Genomic DNA, 22,936 nt, shown 5'->3' with positions numbered 1-22,936 from the left:
AAACCTGCCACCTAGAATCCATCACCTTTTCCTCACCCTCCTCTGACCCCGGGCCAACAACCACAGCCGCCGCTACCTCAGTCATCGCGCCCCACCCACCTCTGCCCAAACAGCAGTTTAACTGCAGCAGGGGCAAACGAGGAGAACAGACATATCCCCAGAGGGCTGTCCTGGGAGCGCAGGGACGGGGTGCCCCCCTCCCCAGCAGGATCAGTGGCTCCAGTGGGGAGGGGCCAGGATGGCGAGTCCACCTCTGGAGTCATGGCTGCCCCAGATGAGCAGGTGGACAGTCCCACAGCCAGTACGTGACCCGGCCTCCCGAGAACAAGTACCCACTCTCTCTCTCCCGTTAAGTTCCACCATTTCTCTAAGGAAAAGCTGCCGGGATTCTCTTCCGGCTCCTACCACTTTTACTTTTTGAACAAAATTGTCCACGAGAAGCAATTAGAAAACACGGGGTAGAGCTAGGCCTAACTTCTGCAGATGCCCCGAGAGGTTGGCTTGACCAACCCACAGCAGACGGACAGAAGCTCTCCACACCCCGCCTCTGCGCCTCTTCACGTGGATGGAGCCCGAGCTGCGAGGCAAGGGCAGGGCCCTTGGCCCCACGAGGTGCTGGCAGGTTTCCTACACTGGGCCGTGCTGGTTCACCCTGTAGCCATCACACACGGCTACTGAAATCGGGCCTCACAGGAACACTCTGAAGTGTTCAAAAAGGCACCGCCCTAGCCGGTCTACATTCATCCCCCCAACACACCTCTATGAATGCACAGCCACGACCTAGGATACAAAACGGAGAAGGCGCGCTCTACTGCGGACGAGAAGTCGGGCCTAACTGGCGCATCTGGACGGCCAGCAGCTAACAAGCCCTCAGAGAGCAGAGAATTATCGCCTCTCTCGACGGAGCTGACGTGCTTCCTCTTGACTCCTGAACGCTGAAAGACTCAAGACTTTATCTTTTTCTCAGATCAAATCAAAGAGTAACAGGCACCAGAACAATTACTTTCTATGTTTCAACGTCCTTGAAGATCTGCAGTCAAATGCAAACCAGATCAGAACATCTTTTAGAACATCTTTTATATCCTAACCATCTCATGAAATTGTGCTCTATGGTATCAGGAATGTGAACGAGCTATCGGCCTTTGTCAGAGGTGGTATTCACTCTACGGTGCCATGACTGGATGGCCAGCAAATGAAACACAGCTCAGAATAAATAACCCCAAAGATCGTGACCTGTGTTTCATGACTTAGAGCCAAGGGAAGTTGGGAGGATCAACCATTTCATTCTCAGAATGTGGAAACTTCCAGTCCAAAAAAAAAAGGTAAGCAACCGATTTGAGAGGCAGAGCTGAAACCCACTTCTCCTCATTCCAGAGTCTGTGCTCTTTCGCCCACCCCAGAGGGCCTCTGGATAAAGGTGCAAGACCAACTGTGAACGTACCTCTTGTTTGGTTTTGGTGGTATAACCCTGGACAGACTCTCGTGCCACCAGGCTTTCCAACGCGTCCTGGACGGTGCGTACCTTGTCCGACTGGATGTCCAGCTGCAGCGTGAAGAACGGCTGCAGGGTGGCAGATTCTTTTGAACTCTGCTGGTAAACCACAGACCTGAAAGTGAAAAACACACCGCATCTAAGAGCTCGCCTTCCCACTCTCCCTGAGGTTATATGCAGCAGGACAAGAGGAACAAACACTGCAAGCGAGATTATTCAGTATCACTGCCAGAAGACCAGAGAGAACAGAAATGCTAAAAACACACTGAAGAATTTTAAAATAATTCCACTCAATACCACCTCGAAAGAATTTCTAGCAACTCAATCCACCAGCTGAAAATTTTCCCAGCTTAATAGCTCTGGAAGAAGACCTATTTCACCTTCCAAACGCCCCCCCTCCACTTTATTTAATGCACAGATTAGCAAAGGAGACAATCTTCCCAGAGTCAAAATGCTGACACTTTTTATCCTCTCAGGCGTCACAGCCTGTTGTAATAAAAAAGAGGAAACCCTGAGGTAAAAAGAATGATTTGGATAGCAATTCCCCTATGAAAACGACTTTACAAAGGAAGGGGAGCAGGGTGTGTGCGACAGGAAAGTGGCCACCACCCTCAAGGAGGCTGCTGCCAGCTAAGCCTTGCTTCCTTAGCTGGGTGTTCATCTCACTTTTCTTTGTCCAAGTCTTTCTGAGTAAAAATTTGTGTTGGGCCCACGTCTCACGTAGCCTCAGCAAGGAGATGTTCCAGGAGTTCAACGTGGGATTGTCTCTCTGCAGCCTGAGTGCCCCAGTTTATACACGAATAAAAGGGGTGGACAGATAGACTGCTGCGAAGGGCAGGTGAGCGGCTCTCTTGCCAGCTTTCCGTCTCACACACTGCTTTCCCGACACACAGCACAGGAAGCACCTCCAGGCTCCCTTTGAGGAGGAAGCCTTGAGGGGGCGGCCGTTCCCTTGGTTCCAGAGAGGAATAGTGGGAAAATAGTGGGAACCGCAGTAATGGGCCTGGACTTTACCAAAAGGGTGGACAAGGTGGAGAAAAGTGCTGGTCTTTCTGGGGTAACTGGAAAAGCACCAAAAGAGCACGAATTTGGGCTTCCCTGGTGGCGCAGTGGTTGAGAGTCCACCTGCCTATGCAGGGAACGCGGGTTCGCGCCCCGGTCCAGGAAGATCCCACATGCCGCAGAGCGGCTGGGCCCGTGAGCCATGGCCGCTGAGCCTGCGCTCTGCAATGGGAGAGGCCACAGCAGTGAGAGGCCCGCGTACCGCAAAAAAAAAAACAAAAAAAAAAAAAAAAAAAAAAGGGCGTGAATTTTAGGAGAAAACCTTTCCGTTGGTCTGAATAAAGAATTCATTCTTTATTGAATGAATAAAGAGTTGGGAGCTTGGGAGTTCCCTGGTGGTCCAGTGATTAGGATTCCGTGCTTCCACTGCTAGGGGCCTGGGTTCGATCCCTGGTCGGGGAAATAAGATCCCGCAGGCCACACACCATTAAGAATCATGCTCAATGGTGCCTACCACACACACAAAAGCAGCTCCTAAGTTACAAGGAGTAGTTCTGTATCTTTGCTTTACAGTTAAAAAAAAAAAAATCAACACCCAATTTCAATGCAAAGAGCCTACAGAGGCTGAGGCTACAGGGCCATAAAGAGTCATCTGGGGCAAGCCAGAAATTTCTCCAAAGTGGATTTTGGTTTTTCCCACTGCTTATTCTCAAACGCATCTGGGATCTTTGTGGCCTTGCAATCCGGCTGCTGTGCCATCCCACAAACACGGAGCCCTCGACACAGCCGCTGGGCCGTGCCCTCGTTTCTCCCCCACCCTCAGTGAGCACCCCGAGGGGGACAACATCAGGCTGCTCGGCTAACAAAGAGTTAAGGGCGCAGACAGCCTCCTCTCACTGCTGGTCACCCAACTGGAGCCCCGCTTTCCTCTCCCAGAAGGGCCCTTCCCGAGGCTCTGCATCTGGCGAGAACGAGCTGCAGCCCCAGTGGTGGGGCTGGGCGTCGGGAGGCTGACACGAGCTCCACAACAGAAAGGGGCCTGCCAAGTCGAGCTCACAGCGAGGGCACAGAAATGACGGGTTCAGTGTCGTGTGACCAGCTTGGGAGGGGGTCGGGCACATGTCCGAGGATCTCATTAGCCTGTTGCAAGGTGCTCAACCTAAACTGTTTTAGAGCAGAGAGACTGAACTGCCTTTCGATGCCTTGAAAAGGGTGTAACTTCTTGTTCTGGGATGACGAAAGGCTAAGAGGCTCACTAAAAAAACCAAAAACACACTCCTGTAGGTGAAGCTGTAAGGTCTTCAGAAGGAAATCATGCTATAATGCGGTCCTTTCAGACTCTGGATGAGTAAGGAGGTCCTCGGAGTCAGTGCAAGTTCTACTGAACTCCACATAATGGTGGTACTGAACGGCTCTAACGTAAACAAGTAAAAACCTTCTAGGGCTTCCCTGGTGGCGCAGTGGTTGAGAATCTGCCTGCTAATGCAGAGGACACGGGTTCGAGCCCTGGTCTGGGAAGATCCCACATTGCCGCGGAGCAACTAGGCCCGTGAGCCACAACTACTGAGCCTGCGCGTCTGGAGCCTGTGCTCCTCAACAAGAGAGGCCGCGACAGTGAGAGGCCCGCGCACCACAATGAAGAGTGGCCCCCGCCTGCCACAACTGGAGAAAGCCCTCGCACAGAAATGAAGACCCAACACAGCCAAAATGAAATAAACAAATGTGGGTTAAAAAAAAAAAAAAAACTTTCTAGGACTCCATGAATGAGCAAAGGGCAGCCAGTTTGAGGGAACTGGGGCAGGGGAGGTGCCCAGGTACTCCAGAAGGCCACACGTCCTCCTCTGTGTACAAGCAGCTCCCTCTGCACTCTCTAAGCTTCCGAGCTCACCTGGCTCCCGTGCCTACAATTCCTCCAATCAGATGCATGAATTTCTTCTCTTAACAAAACATGTATTTCCATTAACTTGTCTTTCTCTTCCTACCCGGCTGTGAGCAGCTGGATGGAGGGAATGTCAGTGTCACTGAGGGGTGGGGAGCCCCTGGCAGACAGGCGGGGGCAGCGCCCTCTGCAGGAAGCCGCCGTGGGTCGTGTGAGAGCCGTGGGGCCGGCAGGACGAGCGTCAGCAAGTCCAAGAACAGAGCGGGCACAGGGAGCAAAGGCAAACCACCCAGTCCCAAATTTCTTAGGACAAATCTTACACCTCCCCCCTCCAGCAAAATGGCAAAACCCTGAAAAAGGCAAATGCTAAATTATTCCAGAAAAGCTTAAAACCTGATGTGGCCACCAAAAATGCCAGTGATGGGGGTCTGAACAAAATCCGCCTGGCGAGTGACCGAAGTCTTGTTTCGGGGGCCCACTTGCTCCCATTCGTCCTCACTTCCTTCGCCTGGCTCTTCTTGCTCGTCTTCGTTCACTGAGTGGCTTCTGGGTCCATTGGAAACAGTAAGTTCTGAAAAGCAGACTCTGCTTAGGCTACTATTTACACAAAGAGCAAAAAATAAAAGTTCTACATAAACCACCTCCACAGATTTGTCCACTGGAGCTTTAAAGTGAGATCAGGGTGTATTCTACACTGAGGACAAAAGCAATGTGTGCGATGCTATAGCATCTCCCCGCTGGTGTGACCGGCGACAGAAGATGCCGTGGGACACCTGGAGAAGAACTCAGGTGGGACGGGGAAGCCGACTCTACTGTGTAACTGCAGTCGGACTCCATCATTTGCGAAGGAACTCGGGTCACGTGGGAGAGCCACCCCTATCTCAGGAGACCCATGCTTTACCATTTGGGGTGAACTAAACTGCCATGTGCAACTTGATTTTGAATCCCTTGGGGAAAAATGTCATGTGGGGCTGGGGAAGCAGAAAGAGAGATCAATAAGGACGACACGGCAGCAACTGTGGAATCCAGTGGTTATGCAGGTAACCGACCTATTCTTTCAGTTTTTCTCTACGTGTAATCATTTTCCTAATTACAAATTGAAGGGGAAAAAGCAGAGGTTCTGGAAATACATTTATGTATTTGAAATACACAAACACAACATTCTCAATGGTACACAATAAGCAATGTAAAAGTAACTAGTTATCTTAATGAGTAAATAAGTGATTTTTGAAGGGCGAATGACTGTTGGGGGGAAAGGCAGCTTACTATATGAGCATATATATAGCATTTGTTTAAGAATAATTCTTAAGAAAATGTTCTACCCAATTCTGTAGCAAGCACACCATAACCTACTTTCATTATTTGGTGAGAGAAGTTTCTTCAGGTTCAGCATTTCCTCGTGAAGTCCATTTAGAATGAAGCCTAAGTACTCCTCAGCATCTTCTTGTCGACCCTGAGAAGGTCAAACAGGGTCACGTTAATCTTAACCAATTACTCTTCAACGCCTGCACAGAATGTGTTACCTGCATATACAAACTATGCCTTCTCTTAAATTTCCAGTAAGATTTAACATAAAGTGTTTCCCAAAAATCACATGAATTTTTCTTTGGACAGTTAAGATGTGTGAAGTGGGGAAGATCGGGTGTGCGAGCGGGGGAGGATTAAATATCTCTAAGCAATAAAACAGGGATTTCTTTTTAATTTTGCTTTTCTGTATTTTCGAAATTTTCTACAGTAAGTATACGTTACCTTTATAATAAAAAAGTTATTTTATAAGTTGCTTTTTTGTTTAAATGAAATAGAATGCACAACCCCGGGGGTTACCATTCACACTGCAAGTTGTAAAATTAGCAGCCCTGTATGTCTCCTTTTATTTTCGATGATGGGCAACTATAGGAGAAAGGACCCAAATTATACGTGAAAAACTCTACTGATTTAAAGACTTAGCTGCCTGCTTTACAAACACACATCAGCACAACCATTTGCAGATGAATCACACAATGTGGTCACACACTAGTTGTATAATCTTACACTGGTTTCATCTGATTATATAATTTATCATGATTGGTTCATACTTCGTTCTTTGGAGCATAACGGCGCGAGTGTTCCGAGGATCTGCAAATTCTTCTGCTTGCGGTCTCTGAGTAGATCTGTTTGCTCCAATGGAACTACAGCTGTGGACGGGGCTGTGTGGTGTGAGTGTGTCTGTGGGAAGGGCAGAGGCTGGCACAGCCCAAGACGCAGGAAAGAGTTAGCAGTGCCGGGAAAGGCCTGCTTGTTGGGTTGGTCCTTGGCCAGCATCCGGGAACTTGGATTTCAGGAGGGCTCCCGCCATTCCAGGAACTGAAAAGGGAGCGTGCCAAATCGTGCCAACAGTGTGGTTTGTGCTGAGCACTGGCTCTCCCCCAGGAGTCTGTGCGAGGCAGAGGGCAGGGTGCCTATGTGACCAGCCCCCAGCAAAACCCTAGGACACTGAGCTGCTGAGGCGCTTCCCTGGTGGACCACAAGCCACACAGCGGCCACAGTCTGCTGTGGGAGGAACTGAGTGCGTCCTGTGTGACTACACCGGAGAGGAGGCTCGAGGTTTCCTGCAGACGCTGCCCGAGTCTTCACTCTGTGCTGATTTTGCTTTGTGTCCTTGGGCTGTACTGAATCCGAACTGAGGGTAACAGCTCCCGAGTCCCGTGAGACCTTCTAGCGAATCCTCAACCCTGAGGGTGGTCCTGCAGACCCCAACAAGCCACAAGTAATGTAACTTCGAAAGCTGCGGGATCTCAGCGCTGCGCAGCCACAAGAAGCATCCTGAGCTTTACCTCTGCTCCCCCTGAGCCGGGGCCCCGCCCCTGGCTTCTACAGCATCTGTACGCTCATCTGTCTTAGTACTTCAAGTACTAACTCCCCTATTGGACGAGGCGCTCTTTGAAGCAGAGGGCACCGTTTACTCCATGCCCGCCTTCCTAACACTAGCAACACCCCCAAATCCTGAGCTTAACAGCAAAGGCTACACCATGGGCACATGAAGAGCCCCTGGTGGTATGCTGCTGCAGTGCCCTGAGTATTGCCTCTTCTTCGAAACAAAGGGGCTGCAAACAATACTACTTTAGTCAGTTTTAACACAATTTTCTTGAATATTTCCTAAAGAATTCCCCTTTTCTAGCATCATTTCAATTGCTTGTACTGACTCATCACGAACTCTGCCGGGGAGGAAAGAAACGCTCCGGTTAACTGTGCAAAGGCTGCCCCGATTTACCCTGAACGCCGTCAGGGCCCTTTAGAAGACCTCCGTGGCCCTTGGCCCCATGCCTTCAGCAGCAAAGTGTATGATTAAAAATGACGGCCCCGAGGGAGCGTGGAGAAGATGCAGCACTCCTGAATGCCCCCGTCCCTGCTGCAGGGCAGTCCGTGTGGAAGTGAAGGAGCTAACTCCGCTGCCAGGCTCTGCCACTTCTTAGCTGTGACCTTGGACAGTGACTTCCCTTTTCTCAAATGGAACAAGCAGACATTAATCACACTTTCTTCACAGGGTTAAGTAGGTTAACGGATGGAACGAACTTACAGCAGTGGTTGGTCACAGTAAATGACACGAGTTGTCTCTGATTACCATCATTATCATCCCATACTCTAATTCATCCTAGCAACTGACTCCAGAGCAAGCCTAGATCCACTGAACACCCACTTAATCGCCGCAGTGCAAGCAGAGGGCAAGCACTGAATACGCAACAGGTAAGGCACAAGCGTCACGCTGGCTATGCAGCGGCAGCCCCAACCTTTTCGGACAGGCTCGACTTGATAACTGTCAGCAGTCTATAAATGTACGTGGGCTCAAAGGCAGCTCCCGGGCGGACGTCCCTCACGGCTTTATCCCCAGGAGCTGCAACGGAAACAGGACACAGATCTTTACAACTGAAGAAGTCTTAACATGACAAAAGGCATACTCATCACAACTCCCCCCAACACCCGCTCAATGCTGAGAATAGTATAGGTGTAGCAACCTGCATGTAAAGAGACATTTTCTTTCCAGCAAGACTGAATTCCTCAAACTCAGTCACCTGACTCCACACCTCCCAAAATGTAATGGCATCGGAACCCTCGCTTTTACTCACCTTGTCTGGGCTTTGGAGGTACTGGCATATTAGTAAACTCATTCATTAGCCGAACACTAGACACGGGGGGGAAAAAATGTTTAGTACTTGTTTTTTAAAAGACATACTATTACTAAAAAGCCTTGATGGCTAAGCAGAATGTTATCTAGTATGAAGACAGCAAACTTTAGATAACCAATGCTGTAATAGCTAGTGAGCTCGTAAATCTTTTCTACATAAGTTTTTGGTATATTTCAAGTGATATAATTTGGTAAACACTAAAATTTATTCAACTGAATCTAAAGGACACAGCTAAACCATGTTCCAATTCCATTTCTGGTTAACTTCCATAGAAAATCATGAACAGCACATTTTTAAAAAAATAGAATTACAGGATTCATTTGCAGGAGATCAAGAACTTTGCCATTTGAATCTAATTATCAGAGGGGGAAAGCCCACCCCTCAACACATTTTCAGCAGCTTACTTACAAGCTATCTATCATGGGTGTGGACGTACAAGGCCTTTGCACTTTTGAATACAGAGGAATGAACTTCATCAGGTGATACATCGGAGGGCAAGCAACCAGTGCCTGCAGTGTCTACATGATGGCAGTAAGGAAGCGTAAAGGAAATAAAACCGATGCTCCAAACTGGGGAAAGGCATGTAAAACACAAGAGCGTATAAAACTACGCAAGCCAAGGACACTAACGACTTAGATATGTAAACACAAAGGGGATAAACCAAATAATCCCGGGGGTAACTTCCCTGTGATATCCAAGTCGTTTATAAGTAAGAACAGGATTCAACCAAGATAATCAAATCGATTAACACAGGATTTCCAGTTTAAGCGGTCACTCTGCCCTGTTATTCAGGACCATTTTAATGAGAAACTTGCTTGATTCTGTCCGTCACAGGTCAACAAATCATCTCTCTCTTTTTGGTCACGAATAGCCCAGTTAATAAGCAGTAAGAAACCGAGGTTTTGGATTCAAAATGTGGGGTAGACACCCCACAGAAGCGGAACTAAGTCGAATGTGCCCAAGGAAGAGGAAGCTGCAGAAAGCCAGCCTGGGGGACAGCCTCTGAGAAGGATACAGCATTAATGTAGCACCAGTTTCCTTTATTGATCAGCCCGCGGGGTTGCAATGACACTGGTTTATGAATCAGGGTTACGTTCTCCAGTAACTCTGAAAGAGGGAAGCACAGTGAAGACGTTAATGGCATCTCATGAACAACTCTCACGCTCTGCCCTGGGAGGGGGACCCTGTTCAACAGAGCGCACGTCACATCCAAAGCGAAGGCAGGCTGTTACAGCTTCGTTCCGTTCAACATCACATAATTATTTAATGATTAAAATTTTCAAAACTATTTCCCCCCAAACACTGATGACATTTATTTATCTTCCTGTGATAATATCACTAGGGAGCACAAGGACTGTTTTAATAAGAAACAGAAAGGGCTTAAAAAACGATGTAACAGTATTCGGGAACAGACTTAAAAGATACAGGCTCTTTTAACACTGACAGCCGGGCAGGCCTCCTTAATCAGACACCATCCAGAAAGGTGTTTCCGTGCAGGACCCGTCTCGTTCACGTCTGGATGCCCAGCACATCACAGTGGGTGTTCGGTGACTGTTCAGCAAGTGATGATCCCTCTTTTGGGGACAATTATCTCCTACTAACTGAACTGTATTTTCATCAGAAGTCCCACTCGGAATACTAAAATCCCTTACTCCATTTAGAAATAACCTTCGTTATCCTCAGATTCACCTTTTGACATCACTCTTCCCCATAGTCTTAAAATAGCTGTAAATGCCATCTTTACAAAAGAATGCTTTAAATATTGGCAAGTAACTGCCCCTTTTTCTTTTTAGAAACGTTATAACAAGATCTCCCCACGTCCCTTACGAATCCTCTAACAGTGACAGCCACAATGTTTGGCTACCTTCTACTCTTGGCAAGTGCGTTACAACTTACAACGTTAACTCGCGGCGTTTAATCCTCAGGGATCCCAGAGTACCACCAACCATCCCGCTTTCACCAAAAGGAAACAGAGGCTCAAGGTTAACTCGCCTGCCTGTGACCTCACAGGAGCCAGGAAGCACAGTCGGTACCCAAATCCATGACTTGCGGCCACACCGTAACTTTTAGGCTGTGTACTAGGGAGCACGCATTTGATAGCAGCACCCACCACCCAAAGCATCACTCAAACAAAAGAAGCCTTTTTTCCCTAAAAACACAGTTGCGCTGGCAGATGCCAGACTTCAGAATTAAATGAAGAAATTAATTTGCAAGATTCTAATGTCAACACACACACTCCCTCCCTCTCTCCTGTGAGGGTAAATGCCCTCTCGCCTCTAACTGAGGAAGCACAGAGAATAATTTCCCTATTTATTAAAAAGTGAAACATAAGCGACCCAAGAGAACCCATGGAATCTGCTCAGTTAGACTAAGCTTGCCAAGGTCCTCTTGTCTCTCTCACTACGGGGCACAGCGCTGGGCCTTCACGGAGGAACAGATCAGATACAGAACTGAACCACACGCCCACGTGACTGACACCCCGCACAGACACCGCTAGGAGCTCCGTCTGTATTATTCATAATCGACCTAACAACCCTGTCGAAGAGACACCGTTATCATCCTCATTTCACAGGTGACAAAACTTAGGTCCAGAGGGGTTAGGGAACTGGTGCAGGGCGCATGACTGAGCTGACCTACGAGCCTGGGTCCCAGAAGCCGGGCTCTTTGCTCTCAGGAGACAATGGACTCTGCTTTAAGGTCCTTTACTCTCAGGTTTCTGATACTAACTTTTCCCCACAAGCTGAAGATCTTCTTCTCACCGGGGATTTTTACATCCGTCTTTGAGCCATTTTATCACAACAGCCCATAATTTCCAATGTGTGTCACAGAATGGCAATTACTTCGCACAGTTACTCTGCAAAACATCTGTGCATTTTCAAACAAGCATCAGTCCGCAATGGACGCCCCATCAAGACACCTGTGAATCTCTGCCAGAGTACTTTTCTATCTGAAAACAATATGAAGCTTTCACATAACCATACAACTCAAAACCAACTGCCTTCCTAACACAAGGACCTCCGATAAATGACACGCTGCAGCTGGCTAAGCTTTGCCTGGGCACCAGGACCTGCAGGTGCAGAGATGACTGAGCGGTGGCCCTGCTGTAGCAGGGCCTGCAGACCAGTGAAGAAGGGACCACACAGCGCAGGCTAAGCTGGGTGGGGGCAGTGGCGGGGATGCCCTGCCCTATCCAAGAACTGGAGAAACCTGAGGTGGCCAGGGGCCTGTGACAGCAAATGGTACCAGGAGAACGTCTCCAGCTTGGGGTGATGGTGCCTTCCACCCAGAGGAGAAATGCAACAGGACAAGCGGGTTCTTTCCTGCTTTGGGCAGGGATGAAATAAGGAGTTCAGTTTTAAGAGTTTCAGAGGCTCAGATAAAAAGGTACGCGGAAGACACCAGTGAACAGTACACTGACACTCACAGACCAGACCGTAACATATCTACACACACACACACACACACACACACACACACACACACACACACACACACACACACACACACACACACGACCCTGCAGCTCGGGGCCTGAACTGTACACTCTGACAGCAGTGGGTCAGGAGCGGAACCCTGAGCACCACCCACGTCCAAGCGACAGGCTAAGGAGAATCCGTACCCGTGATCTAGAAGGACAGGGCGGCTGGAATCAGTAGTGGAAGCAGAAGCACGTTCGAGGGCCTCAAGGAGGAAAGCAAGAGTGGAGACCACTCGTGCAGGCTCCCCTGGCCAGGAGCCTGGCTGAGGAGTAAGACAAAAGAAGGGGGTCACTAAGGGGCTCCCAGGATCGCAGGAGGGAAGGAGCTAGGGAAGGGCAGACTCACCACAGTTTACGGTGGGGAAAGAAATGAAATAGCAACCTCAATTTTCTCGATGATACTGGAAGCAAAGTCTCCCGGGGTTGGGGGCAGGGGTGAAGATGGGAGGGGAAGTGGCTTGACAATATCAATTCCTGTTCAATACAGACACGGAAGGAAAACAGAAAGAAAATGATCAGGGGCAGGCATGCAAGATCTATCTGAAACTTCCCTTCCATGCATCTGTTTTAACAGACTCAAAAATAACTTTATACGTAGTTAAAAGTGCTTTGGATGCATATCTTGTTAAACTAAAAACAATCATTTATGACAGGCCAACTCCACTCTCGAAGGGGAAGCAAGGGGCTTCCCTGGTGGCGCAGTGGTTAAGAATGCGCCTGCCAGCGCAGCGGACGTGGGTTCGAGCCCTGGTCCAGGAAGATCCCACATGCCGCGGAGCAACTAGGCCCGTGCGCCACAACTACTGAGCCTGCGCCCTACAGCCCACAAGCCACAACTACTGAAGCCCACACACCTAGAGCCCGTGCTCCGCAACAAGAGAATCCACCGCAATGAGAAGCCTGCGCACCGCAATGAAGAGTAGCCCCCGCTCGCCGCAACTAGAGAAGGCCTGCGCACAGCAACAAAGACCCAACGCAGCCAAAAATAAATACATAAATAAATAAGTTTATATTTAAAAAAAGAGTTTGAGAGAACCAATGCTTTTCAGTTCTCCAAAAAGAAATGTTTGCTTCAATTCCTTAAAATTAAGTTTTGAATATTTTGTGAGTATACAGTATATTAATAAAGTCACATTTCAAAAGGAATGAAAGGTTGTAAAAAATTAAGATTAAATATCTTACTGCCTAAGATTTTCTCTTAAAAACCAAACATCCACACAATTTAAATGTTCAGTTTTATAACACACTGTACATTGAGCGTTCCTCCCCCTGAAGAATTTCAATGACCACAAACTGAGCCAGACGCTAACGTCTGACGGAATCCGCCGTGCTCCGGAGCGCCGAAGCTCCTCTTCTCCCACCCAGTCAAGCAGCACCGGTGCAAAGACAACGCGAATTCCTGTAAACAATCTCCATTCCCGTTACTGAATGCTCCTAAAATAAATGAATCTTACTGCTGTATTTCAGAAGTCAATATTCATGAATGCAGACAAGCGAGTATGAATACTGCTTTTAATTTTTTGGTATAACAGTTGGCTCTATTTAATTAAGTTCCTTTTATAATAACAACATCACCGTTTCCATTTAGATTTTGCTAAAGTCCAATGAGCACTGAAGGACAGCCAAAGAAGAGAGAGAGTGGGGTATTTCCTGAGGTTGAACCGTTAAATCTGACCTATGGTCCCAAGTCATCACTGTTGGTTTTCTATTTTACTTTCTTTTAGGGCAAATTATCAGAAGTTGACTGTAGTAACAAACCTTCCCCCCAGAGGCCTTCTTTTCAATCCATTGTTCTTGGCATAATTTACTACTCAGATCTGTTTAGACAGTAACTTTGCGAAGGTGGCCTCCTCAAACCATCTTTTCCACAGTAGTTGGCAGGGTTGCCCCGGAATGACGTTATAGGCATGGCAAAAAATGCCAGAATGACTGCGTATCACATAAAAGATATGAAACTGAAAGCATTATCTTCATCTTCGTAACAGCTCAAACACTGACGTATATAGTAGCCCGCATACATGACCACAAATCACTCAGATGAAATGATCCATAAACGCAATGGCAATACTGGCATTGTAAACTTTTAAGTCCATATAAACTAGGGTTATTCTTATATTTTTATGCATCAAATTTTGTTTTCCTAAAATTAGCATTTAGGTCATATTATCATTTAAAATCCATGAAAACGCAAGCTGCAGAACTTTCACTGATTCTTAAAGGCTCAATAACCGCCTCGTAATTGACATTCTGATGCTGCCGACCTGCTTTTCTGTCATCTTCCTAACTGTCCAGAACATTCTCCAAGTGTTTTTCTTTTCCTCATTACGTCACTTTGGAAGAACACACGCTATCTTGGTTACCTAATCAGGGGGAGGACAGCAAAGTGACCAAAATGTACCACTACCCATTGGCTACAGATCAACTTATGTTCTGTAAGTGGAGGAGTGTCCATTTAGTTCTTTAAAAGAGACATGACAGAAATATTAGCAAGGACATACACCTATCAAGTTAGACATGGACTGAACTCTCACCCCACAAGTGTGACTTCTGCAAACAGGTGCTGGACCTCCTCAGCTCAGGGCCTGCTGCATGGTCACTGCCTGTGCTGCTTCGGAGAATTTGAAGAGAAAATGCAAAATGTTGGAGAATTATTTCCCAAGAACAGGGAAAGTGTTGAATATAAATGTGATTTATAAACCACTAAAACAAAGATCAATCGGGGTATATGTTTGTTTACAATAAATACAGACCCAGGAACTCATTTTTCTGAGCAGATCCAACTTGTAGTGATTCTGTCGCTCTCTCCAGCAACCATTTTTAGGTATAAAACTGTGCAAAATCATCTATTAAGTGTGTTTTACCAAAATTCATAATAAGTGACATTACTAGATACCTCAATTCCCCCACAGAATAGAATTTTTCTAAGCTTTCTACGACCTCAGTTTACCTAGTTCTCTTACACTGGAATTTTAACTCCTTCTGTTTGGGCATTTGGCCTAGTCTCTCTCCTCGCCCACCATTATTTACACTCCTTTAAAACAAAATACACTGATGCAAAACATAAAATACAAAACAGCTCTATTTGTGATTTGAAAGCATTTGATACAATTTAGGTTTGGGATAGGACAAGTGATCCTCAGTAAAAACCCGCGAAGAGTGTCATGTTCATCACAAGGGTATGTTTCATTTCAAACTCTGACCCTGAGCTAATGGAGGGAGCACAGGCAGAGATCCCTCCTACTTTTCTGGTATTTGCCATACTTACTCTCCAACAGGGGTGTGCCTCAAGTTGTGCAACCGCTTTCAGTACAAGCTATAAGAATTAAGATTTTCAAGTTTCTTCTGCTCACCTCCTAGCTCAGTTATTCCTACCGAAAAATGGCACATATTCCCTCGCAGACACAAACCACTCACTGAAACACGGACCCCGCGGGCCTCTTGTGCAGGTTCATACTCCCCGCGAGGTTAGGGAAGGCATTTGGTGCTTCAGTGTAAGTGCTCTTCCCTTCCATCTCCTTCTTAAGTAAGAGTTTACACTTAACAAAAACAGCAAATGAAAAAAAAAATGTTGACAAATGACACCAAGAAGACGGCCTTGCCACCAAAAAGGTAAAAGCAGAAGCCATTACAGCAATGGGTAAACAGCCCGTGGGTAACTGAAAGCTGGCTGCTTCATTTCAAAAGGCTTTATGTGATTCTAATTCTTTGTTTACAGTTGATTTGTGTTTCACTTGTGGTTATACAGAAACTATTTGGCATTTGTTAAGCACAGACTTAAGGACAGGGCAGATGATCCAGAAATGCAGACATCCAGAATAAACGGCCCTGGGGTCAGAAACTGGCTGTGGAGACTGATATTACTCTAAAAACTCAGAAAAGAGTGATCTTATCTGAACGGCTGTTCCCTCCTCTTTCTTTCCCAAAAGTCAATAAATATAATGATAAACACAAAAATTATTCTCTCAGTAGAACCACTTAGACGCTAATGCAAGTCAAATTCTATGATAACCAACATCAACAGATCTTTTAACGGAGCTAGAATTTCACACAGTTAAATACCGCTTAAAGTAAGTGGGCCTACGCTTAAAAGCGTGCCCATTTAGGGGGAGTCTGTGGCAGTGATCTGTACAATAAACGGAACCTACCTTACCGTTTTTATAAAGTAAAACCTCTCAGGAGGAGAATGTGACAGAAGAACAAATTCCAAGCAATCCCCTTTACCTAAGCTTGGTATGATTCCAAGAGTGACGACTATCACTGCATTATTTTACAACATGAAATACTGAAAACTGTCAGCAACTACACTGTATATTTCTAAGGTTCGATAACCAGGCTCAAAAGAATGAAGTATTTTAAAAGGAACCACACTTCTGCTCAGATAATTAAAACATCTTTACAACTGACCTAATCAAAAATAGAATTAAGAAAATAAATGGGGGTCCCCCCACAGCAATGGAGGAACACACTGCATCAACTCAAAAATGATTAAATTGTAGCAACACTCTCCATTAATACAAATAACTAAGAGCCTCTACTTTTACATCATTTTAATTTACTTTTCTTTTTTTGTTGTTGTTGGCCGTGGCGTGGGGCTTGCAGGGTCTTAGTTCCCCGACCAGGGAACCCAGGCCCCAGCAGTGAAAGCGCCCAACCACTGGACCACCAGGGAATTCCCTTCACAGTGTTTTAGAAAGCAGGGTAACATTAGATTTTAGCAGGTCAACTAGATTTTAACATACACGGCAAACTACGCATCAAACCACATTTAAAGTCATATGACTAGAATGCTTTAAAACATTTAAAATGAATCTTTTCTTTCTTATTTTAAATAAAGAATAAGAAAAGTTCACAGGAATGGGAGGTTTTTCCTTTGTGAAGCAATTTTTAGGAACAGAAATACAATTACAATGCCTTCTGACTAAACTCAGAATGCACGTTTTTAAAAGCGTCACACCACGTATCTCTCATTACAGACTAAAAATAAACTTTTAACTTAATGATCTATTCAAAGGCTTTTACTCCCCTTTCCTGACCTTGACAGCTTTCCCTTGCAATGCACACATTTTAATAATAATAAAACATTAATAGCATTTTAATATTTATAATAAAAAATTCACCCAAATAACCTAAAAGTTATCACTTTAAAGCCCAAAATGGTGATTCATCTATCAATTAACTTCTCATTTTAAGAGAACTCCAGATACCTAGATTATTCAAAATAATGTATTCTGTATAAGGAATAAAATGCTCATTAAAAAAGATTTTTAGGGCTTCCCTGATGGCGCAGTGGTTGAGAGTCCGCCTGCTAATGCAGGGGACGTGGGTTCGTGCCCCGGTCCGGGAAGATCCCACATGCCGTGGAGCGGCTGGGCCCGTGAACCATGGCCGCTGGGCCTGCGCGTCTGGAGCCTGTTGCTCCGCAGCGGGAGAGGCCACAGCAGTGAGAGGCCCGCGTACCGCAAAAAAAAAAAAAACCGGAAAAAAAAAAGATTTTTAAGTATTGCTTGCTGTCATCTTACTGCCATCAAAAGGATGTGTTTTATATCTGATGGAATTCTGGCCATTCATAAAAGGGTACGCATTTTGCATCTTGCTACTGCTTTCCCCCTCACCCTGGTAATGAATGCTGTCAGGCATACCAAAATGTGATATCAGCAAACATCACGTAAAGCCTAAGTGAGACAGCTAACTTTAACTCGGCTCAGGGGCAAAAACCTGAAAAGGTGGTTACTAGTAAACTCCTCGGTACAATGAAACCTGAAGAGCAGCCCCGGCTTCTTAGACGTATATAAACAGACACGGCTCCTCCGTTCCTGACTTTCTACTTTAACTTTAAAAATCACAAGTCATGCAGCTTTATAGTTTTACTGTGAACTGGTCCTACTTCTGAGCCTCAGCACGTCGAATAAAACATTAACTTTACGGCAAACTGTTACCGTTTTTCTCATCTTGTCAAGAGTTGGCCTTGGTGTGCTAAAACTGAGTAAAATCCATTTACTCCATCCAGAATAGGCATTAAAAAGAAAAAAACCCAAATACTTTCTTATATCCTGAGAAATAAAGAAACAATGCAAAGTGAGTCCAAATCAGGGATTATGACACCAAAGGTATACAACAGCTGGAACACAGATGGGGCTGCCTATTACAGTCACACAATGGAGCACAGTCACTCGATCAAAAGGCAAGAAAGGGAAATGTAATTTGTCAATAGGAAAGGACTGGTAAAAAAAAGTGGTAATGGACATGGATTTTCCACTTAACATAAAGGTACGACACCCCCTCCTCACCCCATTTTGCTCATATACCATTATACTTTTAGTAAAATTTAAGATACAGGCATTATTCAGAAATTCCTCTTAACACACGGGTAATCAATCTACTACCGCTGTGGGCAACAACATACCAGCAAAGTTTTTAGCCCAGCCTGTCTGCTCCCATCTTGGCTTCACACTTGTATCTTTTGAACTATACCTGCAATCTTTATGGCTACAGGATCTTCTGAAACTGGAACCAGCCCTTCCTTGACTTCGGCCTGCTTTTCAGAGACCAGGGAAGATGTGGCAGGAGGGGAATACTTAGCTTCCATGGAAACCACAGGCGAGGGGGCGGCGCAGGAGGAAGGGGGCTTAGAACCATGAAAAAGACTGGCCCACGACTTGGCGGGCTGACTGTGACCGGCAGGGGCGGAGGCCGCTGCAGAGGCCGCGGCGTCAGCAGGAGGGGCGCCGCTCTCGGCCCTGGCGGGCTCCGAGTCCGAGCTCTCCACAGTGTGCAACTCCACCCCGTTGGCAGCCGTGCCCTCACCCAAGGATTCAAGTATTTGTCCGTTAGTGACTCCAAGGTTCTCAGTAGTATCGGTCCCAACGGCAGGCTGAGCCACAGCTGTCCTCAACAGGGTGTCCCTGCTGGCCTCTGCAGGGAGGCGAGAGGGCTCCAAGTTGGCCCCGGGGCAGCCCTCAGGCTGCCCTGCAGTCCTGGCCCCGCTGTCAAGGGCTCCGGGGAAAGAACCAGCAGGCACGGCGTCGCTGACGAAGTCCGTGGGGTCCTGGGGGCTGCCCCAAGTCCTGGGCGTCCCCACGGGCGGCACATCACCCATCGAGTCCACATCCTCCGTGCCTACACTGCTGGGGACTGCTGGGCCGGCATGGCCATTGACCAGGGCTTCTGTGGAAGGACCACCCTCGCCGCCGTCTTTCAAGTAACTGTAATATCCAGGGGGGCGTTTTTTCTTCTTTTTACGCTCCCTTTGTCCAAGACCACCCGAGACGCCATCGTTCTCTAAAACTTCCGCCTCCACATTAGAGCTGCCATCCAGGGCGAGGGCAGAGCCTGGGTACTGGCAGTCAGCTGAGCTGTAGTTCACTTCTTTATCGATGTCATTGGGGATCTTTTTGGAAGTTGTGCAACTAAGGATAAATTCAGGGGCCTGAGGATTCAATGTGCTTGAAATACTGTAGTTGGGAGTTCTCAGCAAAGTGTCATTGGGTTCAATTACTTCATTAACACCAAATTCGATTCTCTGACAGTCCTGCCCTGTTTAGAAAGAAAATGATCAGTAAACATCCCATTAGTTAAGAACACAGCTATACAAACTATAAAAGTCTCAGTAATTATGCCTTTTTGAAAATGAAACCTAGTCTTGTAGTAATTAACGAAGCTATGACATTTAATTTCTGTGAATAAATAATTTGCTGAAATAAATAACTACAAAATTATATTTAACCTGGGGATATGAAATACAGAAGCCTATAATTATTTTCCACTCTCAGGGTAGCTAAGGGAGAGTTTCAGAAGGTAGAAATTAAAACAAAATTATAATAGAAAGCAAATAATATTCTGCCTATCTAAACACGTCCCTCAATAATGATATCTGACTTTACTAGCTAACTCTATAAGCGTGAGACTAGGGCATATGTATCTTGGAAAACTTAATTTTAAAAAACCAAGATGACTAACATGGGGACTTAAAAATCAATGCCATATATATATATATATATATATATATATATATATATATGGCTTCTCTAATTCGTGTAATTTAGTAATTCCAAAAATATGAATCACACAAAAGCACTCTTTCAAATTATCCATCTCCCGGATCTTCTCTACTGACAACCTTAACTGAAGTCCAAAAATGGCCTTACATGAGTGCATGTGAATTCTACTAAATTAATTCATACTAGATTAACTCCATGGGTAATGAAGGTACTTCCAAAAATCCCAAAAAGATAAAGTTAGGACTGCAAACCTTTAAAAATCTCCTTGCAATCCTTCAATTACTTTCTCCCCACTGACAACCATCTACATATTCTATCCATTCTAACATGGACATTTTTCCATAGGCCACATCTCAGAAATTAGGTTGAGTTTCAGAATCACCTGAGTCTTTCAATAGACACCAAGCACCAATGTCATCTTACATCTGATGAAATAGTTATACATTTAGAAGTTAAGGAAAAGGACACGTGCTTTTTAACTCATTTTTCGTGCATAACTGAAGATTTCTCCAAGTCTAGAACAAGAGACACACTTTTTTTCCAAGGTATGTATTTCAAGGAAAAAAAAAATCACCATACCAAAATAATCATATTCTGTTAACAAAACTGAATATATTTTACTTTGGAAGTCTTTTTAGAGAAGAAAAAACAGCCCCACAGAGGGGCCAGGGCCCTAAACAGTTTCCTAATTCTCCATCTGTTTTGATATCACATGCCCTGGGGGTAGGGGGAATACAACAGCCTGACAAACAAAAAGTTCCTGAAAAAAGAATACTAATGATGGTTATGCCTAACAGCAGGCTTTACTATAAAGCCGCCGATAGGACAATTTGAATCCTTTGGCCCCTGAGAGCTGATCTGTTGTTTCCTTATTTTGAAAACAATCACCACAGAGAAATTAATTTCTCTATTATTATACCCAAAAGTGAACTGTCCAGTCTACTTCCAGGTATCCCCTATCCTGTGAGGTTTCAAGGGTACAATGCTGCTAAGTGGACTGAGATGGGTGTACGTGAAGAAGTGAAGGACACTCGGCATGAGGAGGCTGCCCTCTGAAGACTGTGACGTACTTCGTGAATCACGCTGAAAATTAGTATGTGCTGTACCATGCACTGCGTGCCCGATTTCGATTATTTCCGATAGACGCAGTGCCTTCCACATCTCAATTCTTAATCTCATCGTATCGTCCAACATTCTAGAATGTGATGTGACATTAACGGAACCATTTCAATATGCTACAGTTGTCATCAGAACATTTACCCAACAAAGTATCTGATCACATCCCTGGAAGTCCGATTCCTACCCAGAACAGTTCCTTTTCCTATTCAGGAACACTGGTCGTGGACACACACGTGCACTGCCCTCCAGGGCAGAGAGGTCAGGACAAGGCCCAAGATGTCAGGCCAGAAGAGTGGTGGAAGGCCTGGAAGTTCCTGAGCACTCGGGTCACGCAGCCAGTGGAGTTGTTGAGGGAAGGAAAACCAGCTCAAATAAAACAATTACATCCTAACACATCACTTCTCAAAGTCTGCGCACCGTAGCACACACGGTACCGTGGCCTGGGGTGCCTGGATGGGGTCCCGGAGTCTGCGATGTTCAGAGGCCCCCAGGAGACTCTCATGCCCAGGACGGTCTGAGAGCTACTGCTTAAGTGGCTTCCTTGGCTGATTTCTCTGATCAACTCTTAGTGAATCAATTCAACAATCACGGAGCACCTAGCTATGTGCAAAGCGCTTATTATCGGGGAGGGGGGTGGGGTACAGAGGTAAGGCAAGGTCTCTGCCTCAAGGAGTTACACCTACTAGGGAGACAAACATTTAAGACGGGAGATGACGATGCAGGGGATGGGTAAGATGAGGCCTCAACAGCTTTACAAAAAGAATGCTTCCTGACACAGGGAAAAGAGATCTACTTCGATCAGGAGCTAGAGAGAGGTCAGTGGAGTCGACAGGATAACTGGATGGGGTGGGTGGTGAGAGGCAGGGGCTATTTCCCTCTTTGGGAACTGACTTAAAAAGGCAGGAGTATAAAAGGCACGCTGTGCAGGGGCCCCCGCCAAGAGAGTGAGTCGCTGGCTATGGTGGGCAATAGAACAAATCCCTCTAAAGTGTTCATCCAAAACCATCCTGAGGGCTTCCCTGGTGGCACACTGGTTGAGAGTCCGCCTGCCGATGCAGGGGACACGGGTTCGTGCCCCGGTCCGGGAAGATCCCACATGCCGCAGAGCAGCTGGGCCCGTCAGCCATGGCCGCTGACCCTGCACGCCCGGAGTGCTCCGCAAAGGGAGAGGCCACAACAGTGAGAGGCCCACGTACCGCAAAACAAACAAAAAAAACATCCTGAGAGTCTACAGCGCGGCAGATACTATACTGTGCAGCTGCTAAACGCAGAAACGGATAAACTGTGGTCTCTGCCACCCACAGCTGAACTCAGCCTAAAGAGGGAGGCAGAGTGAGCTAGCACTGCAGGAGAAACAAAAGTAACGGAAACAGAGCAGAAAAGGCCTTGGAGAAAAGGGGCCTTTAAGCTGGCCTGTCACTAACAGTGTGAGCAGCCGTGATTTTGGAGGGTTAAAAGATGGACTTGAGAAGAGAGAGGAGAGAATGGAGAAAAAGAAACAAGAAGGGGCTTCCCTGGTGGCGCAGTGGTTAAGAATCCACCTGCCAATGCAGGGGACACGGGTTCAAGCCCTGGTCCGGGAAGATCCTACATGCCATGGAGCAACTAAGCCCATGTGCCACAACTACTGAGCCTGCACTCTAGAGCTCGTGAGCCACAACTACTGAGCCCACACGCCACAACTACTGGAGCCCGTTCACCTAGAGCCCATGCCCCACAACAAGAGAAGCCACCGTAACGAGAAGCCCGCCCACGGCAATGAAGAGTAGCCCTGCTCGCTGCAACTAGAGAAAGCCCACGCACAGC

The 22,936-nt window shown here is 46.5% G+C and overlaps 1 protein-coding gene across 1 annotated transcript in view; it reads right to left on the bottom strand.

Moving 5' to 3' along the window:
- Nucleotides 1–22,936, bottom strand: part of USP10 (ubiquitin specific peptidase 10) — a 71,346-nt gene that overhangs the window by 7,095 nt on the left and 41,315 nt on the right. The window contains exons 5-12 of the mRNA XM_060129823.1: nt 18,486–19,547; nt 9,552–9,643; nt 8,945–9,054; nt 8,477–8,532; nt 8,141–8,244; nt 5,727–5,826; nt 4,767–4,944; nt 1,442–1,607 (exon numbers count right to left, since the gene is read on the bottom strand). Coding sequence (XP_059985806.1) covers nt 1,442–1,607; nt 4,767–4,944; nt 5,727–5,826; nt 8,141–8,244; nt 8,477–8,532; nt 8,945–9,054; nt 9,552–9,643; nt 18,486–19,547 — 1,868 coding nt within the window. The remainder of the gene's footprint in view (nt 1–1,441; nt 1,608–4,766; nt 4,945–5,726; nt 5,827–8,140; nt 8,245–8,476; nt 8,533–8,944; nt 9,055–9,551; nt 9,644–18,485; nt 19,548–22,936) is intronic.

This window comes from Lagenorhynchus albirostris, chromosome 19 (genome assembly GCF_949774975.1).
Source record: "Lagenorhynchus albirostris chromosome 19, mLagAlb1.1, whole genome shotgun sequence".
NCBI classification, from domain to species: domain Eukaryota; kingdom Metazoa; phylum Chordata; class Mammalia; order Artiodactyla; family Delphinidae; genus Lagenorhynchus; species Lagenorhynchus albirostris.
The sequence above is the reverse complement of the archived record's forward strand: the minus strand, read 5'-3'. Positions and strand labels throughout refer to the sequence as shown.